Source organism: Mustela nivalis (assembly GCF_964662115.1).
Source record: "Mustela nivalis genome assembly, chromosome: 17".
Taxonomy (NCBI): domain Eukaryota; kingdom Metazoa; phylum Chordata; class Mammalia; order Carnivora; family Mustelidae; genus Mustela; species Mustela nivalis.
The window spans coordinates 60,034,107-60,049,209 of NC_139036.1; the positions used below are offsets into that span (position 1 = coordinate 60,034,107).

The 15,103-nt window shown below is 63.8% G+C and overlaps 2 protein-coding genes across 6 annotated transcripts in view; both read right to left on the reverse strand.

Moving 5' to 3' along the window:
- Positions 1–594: 594 nt before the first annotated feature.
- Positions 595–15,103, reverse strand: part of TBC1D16 (TBC1 domain family member 16) — a 74,019-nt gene continuing 59,510 nt past the window's right edge. For 2 of the 5 annotated variants that reach the window (XM_082705453.1, XM_082705454.1), the window contains exons 4-12: positions 14,527–14,688; positions 13,441–13,588; positions 12,292–12,459; positions 11,701–11,849; positions 11,080–11,214; positions 10,210–10,396; positions 8,803–8,982; positions 6,210–6,356; positions 595–5,539 (exon numbers count right to left, since the gene is read on the reverse strand). In XM_082705453.1, the coding sequence (XP_082561579.1) occupies positions 5,291–5,539; positions 6,210–6,356; positions 8,803–8,982; positions 10,210–10,396; positions 11,080–11,214; positions 11,701–11,849; positions 12,292–12,459; positions 13,441–13,588; positions 14,527–14,688 (1,525 nt within the window). In that variant the 3' untranslated portion in view covers positions 595–5,290. The remainder of the gene's footprint in view (positions 5,540–6,209; positions 6,357–8,802; positions 8,983–10,209; positions 10,397–11,079; positions 11,215–11,700; positions 11,850–12,291; positions 12,460–13,440; positions 13,589–14,526; positions 14,689–15,103) is intronic. The other 3 variants (XM_082705457.1, XM_082705455.1, XM_082705456.1) reach the window with 3 other exon arrangements.
- SGSH (N-sulfoglucosamine sulfohydrolase) overlaps positions 14,591–15,103 on the reverse strand; it is a 169,485-nt gene continuing 168,972 nt past the window's right edge. The window contains exon 9 of the transcript XR_014304498.1: positions 14,591–14,604. The gene's annotated coding sequence lies outside the window, so the exon portion shown is untranslated. The remainder of the gene's footprint in view (positions 14,605–15,103) is intronic.

Genomic DNA, 15,103 nt, shown 5'->3' on the forward strand with positions numbered 1-15,103 from the left:
GGCTAGGAGCTCGTCACCCCACCCCCCTGCTCCCGGAGAACCCGGAACCACCCCAGCCTCCCCTGCCCAGCCTCCCGCAGTCCCCCCGGGGCCTGGCCTCGCAGGGGTGCTCGGTGGGCGGGTGAGGTGAGGGGAGCGGACACAGCTTCTCAACTCCACCCCCCCACACCCTGCAACAAGGTCAAATTCACCTTATTTGCCTCCTTAAAAAAGTTCCCAAATGCAAGACTCCAGCTTTTCCTGAAATCGGAGCCCTGGCAGTCGAGGCTCAATAAAACACTGTGTGCTTCCAGGCGCGCCGGGCCGGGTGCGGGGCCCCCACTTGCCGGGGGTTCCCAGGCTTTCCCCAGCCTTTCCTGAATTCCCCCACCGACCCCTCCGAGGCAGAGGCAGGAGCCTCCCTTGCTCCTGGCCCCGGACCGGGCCCTCCCTCCCGCACACCCTGGTCATTGGCCTCTTCTCCTTCCCCATCACGGAATCCCCCGGCATCTGGGGGCTCTTCTTGGGGGGCCCTCTGTGCCCAGCACCGGAACCTGCCACACGGGGGCCGAACAGACCCCACGGGGCCTTTCGGAGGCGCCGGACAGCGTCTTGTCTGTTGTCAGTGTGGTTTTATTTACTTTTCAGGGGAATCCACGGGAGGCGGAAGCGTGGCTGGGGTGGTGGTGACCAGTCCTGGGCTGGGGGCCCAACAGATGATTGTACTCACAAACAAAACAAAACACAAAGAATTGCTTGCCATGGACAAGAGTAATCTGTTAATCAAGGTGGACCTGATCAAGGCAGAGCCCTGCCCTCCGAGCAGAGCCGCTGGAGAGAGGAGGGCCCTGGGCTCTGCCGGCGCCCGCCCCACCTAGAAATTCAATGCCACATATTTAAAGGGCCAGATGCCCGCAGGTGGTGTGCACCCCTGCCCTGCTCCCTGAAGGCTGAGGGAGGCCCCTCCCGGGGTCCAACAGTACTGACCCAGGAGGCCAGAGTCCCCACTCGGGGGGTTTCTGCAGAAGGGTCAGACCTTGCCTGCACGGACCACATTCCCGCGGAAGAGCCTTGCACGCCTACGCAGACGCCTTGCAGGGGTGCTGAGGTTATGGTTCGTGGTTGACTTTTCGTGGTGGCAGGAGTGGAGGGCGTGGGGTGAATGTTATAGAAGAGGCACAGAGAGATTCCCGTCGGCCGGGTAAGCAGCAAGGTGGGCGTGAGAGGGAAGGGGTTTGCTGACTCCCGAAGCAGGGAGAGCTCTGGAGCCAGGGGACACGTTGCGGCTCTCGGGCAAGGCTGCTGAAGGCCAAGGTCAGTGGACTCTTCCCTGAGCGGCGGGTGTCAACCTTCTCATTCTACAGATGGGGAAACTGAGGCTCGACCCCACTTAGAGGGAGCCCAGGCCTCAGCCTTCACAACTTGGGAGGACATAAGCTGTTTATTTTGGGGCCGTTCCCTTTGAGCCAGGAACATCCAGGGACAGAATGTTTTCACTCCAAGGGACAGCCTTGCCGTGTGGCTTAGAAACACCGGCCTCAGGGGATCCTGGGTCTGGTTCCCTAGAGTCTCTGGGGATGTGGCATGCCCAGCCTCAGGCCACCTCCTCTGGCCCATTCCACACCCCTGCACGTGTGTGGGTCTTCCTGGGGGAACGCCTCTTCCTTCCTCCCTACCGGGTGGCCACCAGGGGCCTCTGCTGGGCAAACTGGGAGAGGCTTCCTTCTCTTTGCCGCGTGAACCCTGGTGTCCCTGACACCCGCCAGCCTCCCTGCGGGGGAGGGGAGGCCAGATGGATGACTGAGGCTTCCGCCAGGCTCTGCTGTGAGCACATTCCTGTCATCCTGAACCTGCCATGCTCCGGGTCATGTCTACCAAACAAGGAATGGCCACGAGAGCTTGGAGGAGCCTCCCAAAAACCAAGGGGGAAGCCACAGAGCACCACCCCCCACCACGATGACCCCCAGTCTTTGCCCCATTTCTGGACGGCCACCTGTCAAAGATCAGTGTGGCTGACCTCTGCTAGCCCCCACCACCTAGCCTGGGAGAAGCCACCGTCTTAGGACCAGAAGCTATGTCCTGTCCGGCTGCCCTCCCCGGACGGGGCTTCAGGTTAGCCTCTTATGGAATAACTCAAAGGACATGTGCTTCAGGTCTGGGATTTGAAAACCTCCGTGCTGCTGGATGCGCAGCCGATCAGAACAACACACCTACTCACGGCACACCGACGGAGGCCCCCAAGGGGCCGGGCCACCCCTGCTGGACCGCAGACCGTCCTCTGTGCAGAGGGGCCCCTCCCAACCCCATCCACTCCCCACTCATGGGCACAGGGACAAGAAATCCCACAACTTGTGGGTTCCAAATCTTCCTGGCTGGGACTTGAGTTGGAGCCTTCTGGAATAAGAGCACTGTTCTCTGCACCTAACAACACGCAACCCTGCCAGCCTGCGCGGCCCCCACCCTTCCCAGCACCTTCCCGCCGTCCCTTTCTCTCTGGGAACGGGAACCCTCTCTGGGCCGGCGAGCCCCTGCCATGCGGCCCCGTCTACACTAGCAGGAGCGTATCAAAGGCTCCCTCTCTTCCCAGGGGCCCCGGCAACATCCTGGAACGTCAGCACAGACATTAGCGGGAGGGAAATTAAGTATGCGTGCGCACGCACACCAGCCAATAACATTAAGTGTCATTTAAAAAAATGGGTTAAATAAGCAGCATCACCGACAATGGCCGTGCCGGGCTGATTATCCCATATTTGCACGTTTGGGAGGTGGGGAGGCTAGAAGTCTAATGACGGAATTATCACCCTAATGCTTTCTGCCCGCTGGGAAGAATCCTGGGGCTGCAGGGTTTTTGGCTGGCTTCCTCTAAATGCACCCAGATTAAGGGAGCCCTGCAAGGCGGGCCTTCCCCAGCCCTCCAGAGCAGCCTTTCCTCCAAGCGCCCACACTCCCAGGGCTTTGGTTCCTGAGATTTCAGCTGTTCTAGAGGCACAGATCTCCTGGGGGCCCGGCTCAGCACAGGGGCGTGCGTCGGGAGCAGTGGGGGGGGTGTGGCACTTGGCATGTTGTCTCGGGGAACTGTGGGAGCTGGAACTCAGCATGAATGCCTTGTACTCAGGACGCTCCAAAGGAAAAGATCCCTGGACACCTGCCCCCCCCCCCCCCCGCCAACAAATCCACAGCAGCCCGAAGGCACAAGGTGTCTCAGTAAAATGCACGGCTGCTGCCTCCTAGATGGGGTGAGCTGAGAAGCATCCTTTTCCCCTCGGCATCTCCTGCCTTTCAAAGGGAAGTCCTGCCCCCTGACAGGAGAGTTCCCAGACAGGGCTATTTGGAGCAAAACCTCCTGGAGGGGATGACACACATACCCACAGCCCAGTTCCTCCCCCTCGGACTTCCTAGCCCCCGCCATCACCGTTCAGCTCCTCCTGCTAAAGGGAAAGTCTACTCCCCAGCTCTGGATGCTGAGTCCAGACATGGGACTTGCTTTAGCAATGGGATGTCAGCAAGGGTGGCCTCCCCTGAGGCTTGGGAAGGCACCTGTGCATTCCTGCTTCTGCACTTTCGTCTTGACCAAGGTCAGCTTTCGGGGGCGGGGTGGGGCAACAGACAGCGCCAGGTCTGGTCTCTACGCACAGGAGCAGCCCCTCTGAGCCAAACATGGGCACACAGCCAGCCAAGACCAGAGGTGCCCAGTCTAAACCGCTGACCCTACATGGAGTGGGAGATGGGTCTGCGGGCTCTTCACTACGCGGCACGGTTGCAGGGGTGGCTAGCCGATGCTCCTCCTCACGGCGAGATGGTTTCTAGTGCCGGATCGGTACAGCATCTTTTCCACAGCAGACTGGGGGCCGGCACAGAAAGGCATCCAACCCCCTTTCCCAGATGTAGAGCAGGTGAGAAGTCCACCTCACCCAGCCTGGACCCTGCTGCAGGGCTGAAATGGCCAGCCCCCCAGGACCCGGGGACTGAGGGGGCTCCAGAGGGCTCTCCCCAGAAGGCTCTGGCAACTCGGAGATGCTGGAGGACTTGAGCTCATGGAAACAGACAAGCTTCGAAGAAGGTGGCGGGTAACTTCCTCTCTCCCGTCGAAAAACATCTTTTGAACGTGGCACCAGCAGCGTGGCTGGCTCTCCGGGGAGAAGAGCGGAAAGAAGCCTCGGTAGGGCGGTGTCTCCACCAGGACTCTCGGCACTTCCCGGGTGTGCGGGAGAACTGGAGAAGGAGTCGAGCCTCCATGAGCCCACCAGCTCAAGCATCGCTTTCTGTGCAGACAGCCGGATGTTTTCCAGCCAGCTGGGGGCTCCCAGGCCTTCCTCTGTCCATTGTCACTAAATCCCAGAAGGAGCAACCGACAGAAATCTTCCGGAGGTGGGAGCGGAGTCCTGAGTGCCCGCCACATGACGGGGCCACCACTGCGCCCAGCCACCTGCGAAGGCCCACGGTCACACCAAGCAGGCCCTGCAGGGAAGCAAAGGTCCTTCCAGGCCTCTCGGATGCCTCGTCCCGGGGGCTCAGCCTCCCCCAGAGGGTGGGGATTTCGCCTGCACGCCCAGGGCCCAGCCCATGCGGCCCCCAGCTGGCTGCCGTGTTCGGTGAGGCTGATCTAGACGTCTGAGACCCTCGTGGAGAACACGCACCCCCAGTGTGGGAGAGGGCCCGACCACCCCCAACAGCCCACGTCTCGGGCTCAGTGGCAGGCAGACTGCTTCACATCCCAGGAGGATAAAGTGCGTAAACAGCCACTGAAGAGCCCCCAGCTTCTCGGACCCTCAGGCTGCTCCTACACTTGTTTGTTCTGAAATCACCGGGTTTCTTCTTTTTTTTCTTTTTCCAGACATCTTTGTGTTAGCTTTGAAGCTGTGCAAAGCTGAGACTGGCCCTCTCAGGAAATGGGCCCTGATGAGGGGGCATGTTCAGCTCACAAAGATGTCCCTGGGCTGGACGGGACCCCCTTCGGCTCTGCCTTCCTGTGCTGCTGGGTGAGCAGGCCCTCGGCTCCTTTCACCCCGCCTGGCTGCGCTGCGTGCAGCTGGAGGAGTCCCTGAGGCTCGCTGAGCCAAAGGCAGACCCCCGAGAAGCCAGCCGGCCCCCTCTCCAGGCAGAAGGACCGCACCTTCTGGCCCTGCTCTTCTGCTAGGTGACCTTTCTCTGGCCTTATGTCGTTAATACAAAAAGGTCCCCTTCCGGTTGCCCCAAGTCTCCCCTTTCCTCTCCACCCTCCCCTGACCCCTCCACACCCATTCCCCAACCCCTCCCCCATGCCCAGGCCCTCTGGGGTCCCTCCACCTTGGTCCAGCGCGGGGAGCCCCGCCTATCTGCGGAAACCGAAGCCTTCCCGCGGCGTCTTCCGGCCCTTCTTGCCTTCTCTGGGGGGCTTGGGCGAGGGCGTCTCCACGGTGCCCCCGTAGGGACAGCTCTCCGAGTCCGGGTGGTGGCCCGTGCACTCCACGGCGGGCATGTAGCCGCTGTCCCACATGCCGGTCCCGCACAGCTTACACAGGTCGTGCAGGCTGCAGGGGATGCGGGGCAGGAGGCGGAACTGGTACAGCAGGCTCCGCGCCTGCGAGAGAGGACAGGGCGGAGGGTGGCGCAGGCTCCCAAACGCCTTCCTCGGGAGGGTGAGCCCGGCGGCCCAGGGGCCCGTCTCAGTCCCTGCCCTTCCGTCTGCCCCCTCCGACTCAGCCCCGGGCTGGGACGCCCCAGCGCTCCGGTGGCCCCGTGGCGTCGCCTTTCGTCCTCCGCCCAGTCCGCTCGCGCGGCCGTGGACAGCGCTGTGCCCACTTCCTACCCACGCGACCGCTGGCCTCTGTGTCGCTCCTGCCAGCCCCCGAAGGCCACGACAGGCCTCCCACCTGGGGCATCGCAGGCGGAGACCGGGAAGTGGGGAGTGGTCAGCAGCATCCCGGTCCCTCCGCTAGCCGCGGGGGACATGTGGCCACCCTCCCCCAACGCTGCCTTCTCAAGCTGCCGGCTCTGGGCGGAGGGCGGTGCCCAAGGGCGGGCGGGGGGGAGTGTCTGTCAAGCCGGACCACTTTGTCTCTCCACACGACCAAGGACTCTGGTGTCCCGGCCTGGAGGTGGACCAGCCCTGCGCTGGGAGCTCCCCAGAGCCGGGACCGCACGGGGCGGGGCTTGCGCTCAAGCCCCGCCCCCATACGGGAGCTCGGTGTGTGGGCGGGGCTCTGCAAGCCTGGTGGGCGGGGCCGCGTGGGGGAGGGGCGGGCACTCACCTTCCGGAGAACCAGCTCCCCGTTCATGTGCATGGCCAGGTTTCCGAAGTGCAGGAGCATCTGGTCGGTGGCCAGCTGCTGCTCAATGACGTCATCCCCGTAGATGGCCACGATGGCCACGCAGATGAAAAGGTGGAAGTAATCTGTCTGAGGGGGAGAAGGGCGCAGGTGGCGGCTGAGGGCAGAGCTGTGGGGTGAGCCCTCTGGGCCGAGCCGCGTTCCCTGTTTGCCCACCTGCGCTCTGGCCAAGGTCAGTACTACACCCACAGGCTGCTGTGACATGCAAAGGGGTGGCCGCTCGAGCTACTCCTGCTGCTAGGTACCCCCGGGGACACTCCATCACGGGGCCAGGCGGGAGCTTCCTCGGAAGGCTGGCCCTGGCTCACCGCGAAGAAGCCTATTCACAAAGGGCCAAGAAGAGCTCGTGACCGTCGGCGCTGGGTCAGAACACGGCCAGTGGGCTGTGGACACGCCATCGAGAACGTTCTAGCAGCCACCCTCTGCTCAGCGCCTTCCTCCCTCCCGGCTGAACATCCCAACTCTTGCCCCAGAGATGACCCCTAAGTTTGTGGCTAAGAAATGAAGAGGATCCTAACAGGGAGGAGCGAGACAGCCCCGGGGGGCCCCCACGGAGCGTCGGGACGATCCTGCCGTCTTTCACTGTCTCCTCACGGACCCCACGGAGGACCCTGCTGCCCTCCCTAGAGACCACCTCACCCCAGGGCCCAGCAACACCAGGCACCCGGCAGGACACCAGTGTGCCCACACTTGACGGGGCTCTTCCTGTGAGCTCCCCCACCCGGATGCCGGGAGGGGGCCCCGGATGCCGGGAGGGGGCGCTGCCTTTGATTCACGTGGGCCCCCGAGGGCAGAGGAAGAGTAAGGAGCACCAGGAAGCCCGTGTTTAGTCTCCCAATGTCAACCGGCCAGCCGGACGGAACAGGGAGGCCAGCCGGGCGGAGCCCACAATTCTGGCAGAGGCTGGAGTCCGCAGACGCCCCACGCCCTGCCTGCCCGGGACAGAACGACCCCCAGGCTGCCCGGCCCCTTCCTTTGAACTAATCCGGAATGGATTTATTCCTGCTTTGGCTCCTCAGCTGGGCCACGGCAGGAGACAGCGGGATTCCGGGAAGGGGTGTGTGTGCTGCTCCTCGGAGAGAAACATGGGGAGGAAGGGGTGAGGCGTGTTCCACACAGGGCTGGGCAGCAGGACAGGACTAACTCCATTCACAGGACAGGCCCGGGGCGGTCTGGCCCCCACAGACACAGGGCTCACTTCAGAAGAGCCTCCCACCAGCCCAGGACGCGTACTCCTGAGGAAGTAACCGACTCCCACTCCCAGCATTCAACCACCTCCCCCTGCACCCCTGCACCACAATGTCATCAAGGTGTGGGGCCAACACGGTCCAGGGGCTGAGAAACATCAACTGATCAGTGAACTTCACGCAGAATGGCGGCCGCTAGAGATGCCCAGAGGGGCCTCTCCCACGGTTTCCGCTGGATTCCATGACACTTAGGATGGAGACGACCACAGGGATGGAAAGCGCCAGGCCAAGTGGCTCCGGCGGCTGGGTGGCGCGCAGAGTCCACCTGTGACGGGAGCCTAAACGGGGCGTCCCCTGCTGCTGGAGGAACATCGGTGGCGCCTTGCACAGCAGACGCGATGCAAAAAAAACCACATGTGGCCCCGCATTTTGGCCCATCCGTGCTGTGCGCCGGGCTCCCTCATTCGGGCAGGGCGCAGGGCGGGGGGCAGAGGGCGCGCGGGCGGGGTCAGAGACGGCTTGGGGCACCAGCATGGCCTCGGGGACTCAGAGATGCTCCTCCAGCGACGCCAGCGAGAGCGGAGTGGGCCGGCTCACGCGTCTGCGGGCTGGCCGGGCTTCCCCTCTGCCCGCCGGCTTCTCTAACGGAAGCTCCTGGCTTCGACGGCGAGGGCAGAGCTGGCCTTTGCAGAAAGGATCCTGGTCACCTCCCAGATGCGTCGGTACAATTTTTTTCTTTCTTTAAAGGCTGATGGATCCAAAGAGACTTGCCCATCTTTGAACACAGCCAGCTTCTTGCTCATTTGGGTGTTAAAGCCGCGTGACGGGGCCGCACGCTGCTCTCAGGGGCTTTGCCGCGGATATCTGGGGAGGGGTGGTGTGTCCTGGGCGCTCCTGAGGAGCTGACGGGGACGCAGGGTCTCAGGCTCTCTCCCTGAGCAGTTCCAGGCGTGCGGGGGGTGGGGGGATTGGAGAGCCTGGCGGCCTGGGCTGTAGCGGCCTGCTCACCCTCACAGATGTCTTTCGCACTGATTGGTTGTGGCAGCAGGGAGCGCGGCCGCAGGACGCGGTAATGAGCTCAGTCAGTGGGCAATTCGCATCCGTTTCAGTTACTTGGGAGGCGAGCTATAGGCCTGAAACCAGCCCCAAAGGACAGGGGACAAGGGGCGGGACGAGAAAGCAGTGGACTGGTACAGGGCTGGTGTGTGGTCTCTGCAGGCTGGGGTTGTGGGGGCGGGAATCCCAGAACCGGTGCACAGCTACCCAGAAGCGGCCCTCCTTGCAGGGTGTGGCCGGAGACCAGGGCCCAGCGCCCCGGCCTGGCTCACCTGGTAGTGGGCCCAGCAGGCCTCCCAGATCCGCAGCGCCTCGGCCTCGGGGAACTCGCGCTTGAAGCACAGCAGCAACCAGCGGTGGCAGAAGAGCATCTGCAGGCCGTCCTCGCCCAGCGACACCAGGTGCTGGTAGAAGCGCACGTGCGTCAGCCGCAGCAGCTCCCGCAGGTAGAGCTGGGGGCAAGGCCAGAACCGCTGAGCCCCCGGGCTCTGCCCAAGATGCCCCCTCCCCCCGAGGCCCTCCCACGGGCCCCCAGCCTGAGAAGCCCCCACCCCAGGCCCTGGGCCTCCCTTGGCTGCATCCGCACCTGCCGAACGGTATTCTGCTGTGGGAACCCGATTCCCCACCCGGTCTTGGCTCGCCACTCCCTGATTTCGGCGGGATCAGCTTCCCGGGGAGCGTGCTGCCCCGCCGCGGACGGGCAGCGGACGGGCAGGCTCCCCAGGCCTCAGACACCCCACAGGGCTGTTTCTGCCGTCCCCTCTTCCAGGGAAGGCGAGCAGATCACGCACGGAAACCCCCAACCACCTTCCCATCGCCAAGATCCACCATCCTCCAGAGCTGACTTCCAGCCGGGACGGGGCATTTCTGAACCTGAGGGCACTCGTTTCGGGCACGTCAGGTCACCACCAGGGCTGTGGGTGAGGGACAAGATCAAGGCTACTTGTGGCAACGCCCAGTTCGGGCTGCTGACTTCCGAACCCTGGAGAAGACCCGTCTCTGGCCGCTAAGGGTCACGGGGCCGTGTGCGGCCCGAGCCCATCAGGGGCCAATTGCGTCCGACCCCATAATTACCTCCCTAGGTGCCGTGGAAACCTGACATCAACGGACCCCATGCAGAGAGGGCAGCCGGGGTGGGGCGCGTGTGGGGGGAGCTGGGCAGGGTTCCCCGACTCTCAGGCCCCTCCCACACCAGGAGCCCATCATTCTCCCTGGAGACAGCTGCGAGGATCCTTTCTGATTGGCCAGCGTGAGCACCCTGCGGCCCACCTCCCCAACCCTCAGAGCTGCTGGGTCTTTCCCGTGAGGGGAGGCTGTGAGGAAGGGGTGATCGGGCTGGGCACTCCAGGAGAGGCCTGGGGCCTGGGTTGGGGCACAGCAACTGCCCAGGGGGCCTCAGGAGACTCCCCCACCCCTGCATCCTGTGTTGGACCCCTGCAGGGAGCAGCCCAGATGTCCCTGTGGCTTGGGACTGAGGAGGGGCGTGCGTTGCTCCCAGGAAGCTGGGTCTTCCCAGAGGCCCACGGCTAAGTCTCCAGGCTCCATTGGCAATGCCTGCCTTTCTGCCTGTGGACCCACAGCGGCCACGACACACGCAGCCCCCAAGCTCTCTGGCGGCCAGGGCAGGAGGCGGCGTGCCCTCCCCCCGGCATGCTGTAACCCGCGTCCCCCAGCCTCACCAGCTGCTTCTCCATGTCCTCGTCCCGAGGGCTGCTGACGAAGATCGTGTTCTGCATCAGACCCACAAAGCACCAGAAGGTGTCCGATTCGTCCAGGACCTCGGCCAGGATGGGCGCCACCAGGTCTGACATGCCCTGGAAGTAGCCGATGGCCGGGTTATACACGGCGTAGTTCAGCAGGATCCTCCTAGGGGCGCAGGGCAGAGAGCAGGCGGTCAGCGCGAGGGGGGTCTTGACATGGCCTGCCCTTGCTGCGCTCTGGGTGGCCTGTCACCCAGTCTGAAGACCCCCTTCACCTTGATCTCAGGGCAAGGGAGGCAGCTCTGGGGACTGTCCTCAGAGTCTAGGGAACCGGAGGGGCTTACGGTAGCCTCTTACCAGGCCCAGACCTCCAGAGCAGGGGAAAGAGGCACGTGGGTCTGATTTTCTTGATGGTCGCTGCCCGCCCGGGACAAAGGGCAGGCTGGCAGGGACATTTTTACGGGCTGCTAATGGTGTGCAATCATTCACCAGACAGCAGAACGTCAGAGATGCCCACCTCGGGTTCTGTGTGGTTTCATTGCTGGGAGGCCCGGAGGGAGGCTCACCCAGGGCTGGTGGGAGCCAAGCCAGCCAGGCCTGGTGGAGGCCCAGGGGATGGGAGGCTTTGCTGGTCCCCTGGGGAGGGACTGGCCACACGACGTTGATCGATTTGCCTAAAAAAAATAGCTCAGGAACCTCCACTTCTGGACCTGGAAGGTGGACCCCAGCCCTGCTGCTAACCCGCTCCTTCGCAGGTGGCCGGTGACCCAGAGTGGCCGGTGAGGAGGTGGAGGGGGACGCAGGGCTGTCCTCCCGGCAGGGCGAAGCCGGCTGGCGGGGAAGGCGTACCTCATGCTCTCCACGTTCGGGTTGTCTTCGCCGCGGAAGAACTGGTTGCTGCGATCTGTCCGCACCACGTCCTTGTCCACGGTGAACTGCACGTCGCGCCAGAAGGCTCTGTGCTCTTCCGGGGTCATGGAGAGCCTGCGGGGGGCCTGGGGCTCAGCGAGTGGCACACGCCCGCCCACCCCTGGTCCTGATGGGGGCTGGGCCGCTGCCCCGTCAAACCCTCTGGCTCCCCACTAACTTGGGGAGGGCATTGCGGGGGGAGTGAAGCTGGCCACCGCCTGCCCACCGGGGCTCAGCCAGGCCGGGACAGACCTCAGCCATTGGCTGGTGCCCCCCTCCTTTGGTGTTCTCAGCGGGGTGTCGCTGCTGAGCTCAGCCTGCTGGGACGAGCTCTCAGACCCTGACACGGAGCTAAGGAGAGCCACGGCCGAGCCCCAGGGATAACGACGCCTCTTATCCAAGCCTATCAGCCCGTGCCTGGGACCCATCTTCCCAGGAGAGTCTGGGTCACGGAACATAATATCAGTGCGGGACTGCACGCCCATCGCCTGGTCGGCTGCCTCCCCCTGGGGGGCCGGCAGGGTGGGCTGGAGGGCGGGGCGGGGCGGGGGGGGGGCTCACCTCTTCTGCTGGATCTCAGCGTACTCCCGACGCTTCTGCGCCCGCAGGGCCTCCCTCTCCTGCGAGGTGGACTCGTGGTTGTAATATCGCAGCAGGAAAGGCCAGACCTCCCCCCGGATTGACACATCAATGCCTCCGAAGAAAATGGCCTGCAGGAAGCGGCAAAAGTTGGGGAGGGGCCAACACAGGGCGGCTCAAAGCACCCCCCAATCCCCGGGGATTTGTGTTTTGGGGGCTTTGCTGGGCCTGGGTGACAACTGATGCCTTGATTCAGGTCGCTGTGATTTGCACATGTTTGGAGGGAAAGTGGCAGCCCTCCATTCCCATACAGGACACAGCCAGGCTCATTTCAATGTCAATGCCCGCCCCGGTGGGGCACTCAGATTAACGTGTTGTTCTCACGTCATGGCCTAATCCCGGTTTTGGAAGCGGCGCATTTTACCCCGAGCGGCTCCATGCAGCCGGCCGCCGGGTACCCCAAACCCGCTCCGGAGGGTTCCTTTTCTGCTTTACCGGCCGGGCTCACACCGTGCCTCCCTGCTCGAAGGGGCAGCCCCCAGGAGGCGGCCCCGGCCCCCCTGCCCCGCTCACCTTGCGCAGTTTGTACCCCTCCTCCACCTGGCCCAGCTCGTTCAGGTGCCGCAGCCAGGCCGCCACGTCCAGCCGCTTGTACATGCTCTCCTCGGGGTGCGTCTCCGAGGACGGCAGTTTGGGGCGGCGGATGGAGAACTGCATGCACGTCTTTTCGTCGGCGACCTGCTGGCCCGGAGGGAAGCTCCAGGAGATGAGCTTCGGGTCGCCCGAAGCCAGCCCGCTGTCCCCAGGACAGAAAAGCCCCCTCTCCCTCCCCAGAAAGGACGGGGCGCTCTCCCCACATACAAACCCCTAACCGGCTAGTGTAATTAGACGCAATTAAAATGAAAATACCTTCATCTTCACATCGGTTTCCCGGGTCGCTGGGCTCCTCCCGCCCCTCCCACCGACCCACCCACCGGCCGACACACCACGGCCCCCCTGGCCGCCACCCCCACTCTCCCCGCGACCCCCGGCCCGCCGCAAAAAACGGAATTAATGCCTCGTACGGCCCAACTTCCCTCTGCCGGGAGGGCCTGCAATAAATTACATGTGATTGGCCACAAACAAAGGGACCGCTGTTCCCCGAGCAGGGAGCCCGCCTGTCAGGTTGTCTCCACGGGCAGTCACGAATCCAGGGCAAAACTGCGGCTGACATTTAATTCAAAAATCAAAGGTTGCTCGATGTAGGGGGAAAGCAAGCCACACTACTGTAATAAGGGGAGCCAGCAGGAGGCTCGGTGGGAAGGAAGGGGAGCTCCAAGTCGGCCCCTTTCTAATAAGCACAGACGGTCTCTCCAACAGATAATTAAAGAGTTCTTATCACATTTGTATGTAGATTGAGCAAAATACGGCAGGAAATCTTGTCAAAACATGGTTTCTCGAGCGCAGAGCACTGACTTCCCAAGGAGCCAGCGCCCTGCCCTACCAGCACCCCCAGCGACCAGCCACCGCCGGGGGGTGGGGGGGTGGGGGGGCAGGGTCAGGGTCATGGTCACGCCCTGCACCTGGCGAGGCTTCTGTGGGTGGGGGGAGCCCTGGACCCCCTGGGTAGGCTTGAAGGGCAGGGGGTGGGTCTGACAGGGGCGGGTGAGTGGAGCCTGGGCTGGGGCCTCTCCACACCCCTCCCCCGAGGCAGTGCCCTTCAGCCTCCCGCACCCCGGCTACCTGGTCCTTGAGCTGCGTCTCCGCGCAGTACTTCCAGCGCTGAAACACGTCAGACAGCTTGTCCAGGCCGCCGTGGTGGAAGTGGAAAACCTTGTACTGGCTCTCGCGGCTGGCGACCACCAGCTGGCCGCTGGTGCAGGCCTCATCGCTGGGCCGCCGCGCGGGGGAGGGGAACGGGGCCATGAGTATGCCAACGCGGGCTTCTATTTCCCAGGATAATCAGAGGTCTCTGACCCTGACCCCAGAGGCAGGAGCCACGAAGGCCCCTGGAGTTTGGCCGCTGACCGCGGGCGGACAACACGGCACCGCACAGAACCACCACCCCCACCCCCTTGGCTGAAGGAGGAAAGTAACCCTGTCCTGGGGACTCCTGTCCTCGCTCCCTGGACAGCTGCCTGAGAGGCCTTGTGTCCGACCCCCCCCATATGCTCCCTCCTCTCAGGGACATCCGGGGGGTATGGCATTCGTGGAATCCGGTTTTGAACCCAGGTGGTATGGGCGCTGAGAGAGCCTCCTCCATCAGCCTGGGCTGGACCCCGCTCCCTCCGGGGAAACTCACCGCACACCCAGCCCAACCTCGCCTGCCCTTCCATAAACGCGACCCTCCAGGGACACGCCTGCTTGGAGCAGGTCTTCCACTGGGGCTATTCCGTGGCTGGGCCACTGGGCTTTTCAGGAGAGAATGGATGCAGCCACGAGACAGGACACGATTGGTCCGCCCCCCACGAGAAAGGGGAGCCTCCCTCCGGAACGCCACGGCCACATCCCGCACACACAGGCTGAACTGCAGAGCCGGTCCCTGGGTGACCCGGAAGCAGACTGCAGCTGCTCTCTGTGCAGCCCCGTCCAGCCGTTTCTCCAAGCCAGACTCTCAAGCCACAGCCGGCCACCGTCCCCCTGAGGGCCGGTGGAAGAGTCTGGTAGCTGGCCCAACCCGGTTCCTGGGGGCGGGCATCCTGGGGTACCCCTGCCCTCCAGCCTAGTGATGCTGGGGAGGCCAACATTTGGGAAGACCCGAAGCCCTGCCCGCCAGGACCCCCGGCACCACCAGCCGCCTTCCCGGAAGCGGCCCACAGAGGCTCTCACCTGAAGAAGAGGCGGAGGGAGCGCATCTGCCCCAAGTCCACGCGGAACACACCGCAGATCTGCTCCAGGGCGCAGGCCCTCTGGGGCTCATCCCAGCGAGGGGTCGGCAGGAGGCCGGGGCCGTCCGGGAACCGCAGCTGGGCGTCGGCACTGGAGGGGGAGCTGGTGGGGCAGGTCGCAGGGTGGCCACATGGTTCCCTGCCCACGCAGCCACGGGCACAGGGCAGGGAGGGTGTGGGGAGACACTCAACCTGGGCCCGGACGCGAACACACGCACGGAGGGGACTGGAGGCACCCGTGGGTGGCGGGCCAAGGAATGAAAGAGGCCCGTTCTCGTGTGGAAGTGAAAGCGTGCTTGCAACCAGGGTGCACCCCGTGTCAACCAAGGCGGTAAGCGGCCCTGATGGCAGATGAGGTCACTCTGACAAGCCCTCACTATGCGACCTGGGCAGGTCCCCAGGCCCCTTTGAGCCTTCCTGTCCCCGGGTGCAAAGTGGGGATAATCCCGGGGCCTTGTGCAGCATCCCTGGGCCCCCTGCTGTCCTGTGACCGCATTAGACAGCAGGGCCTTCCATGC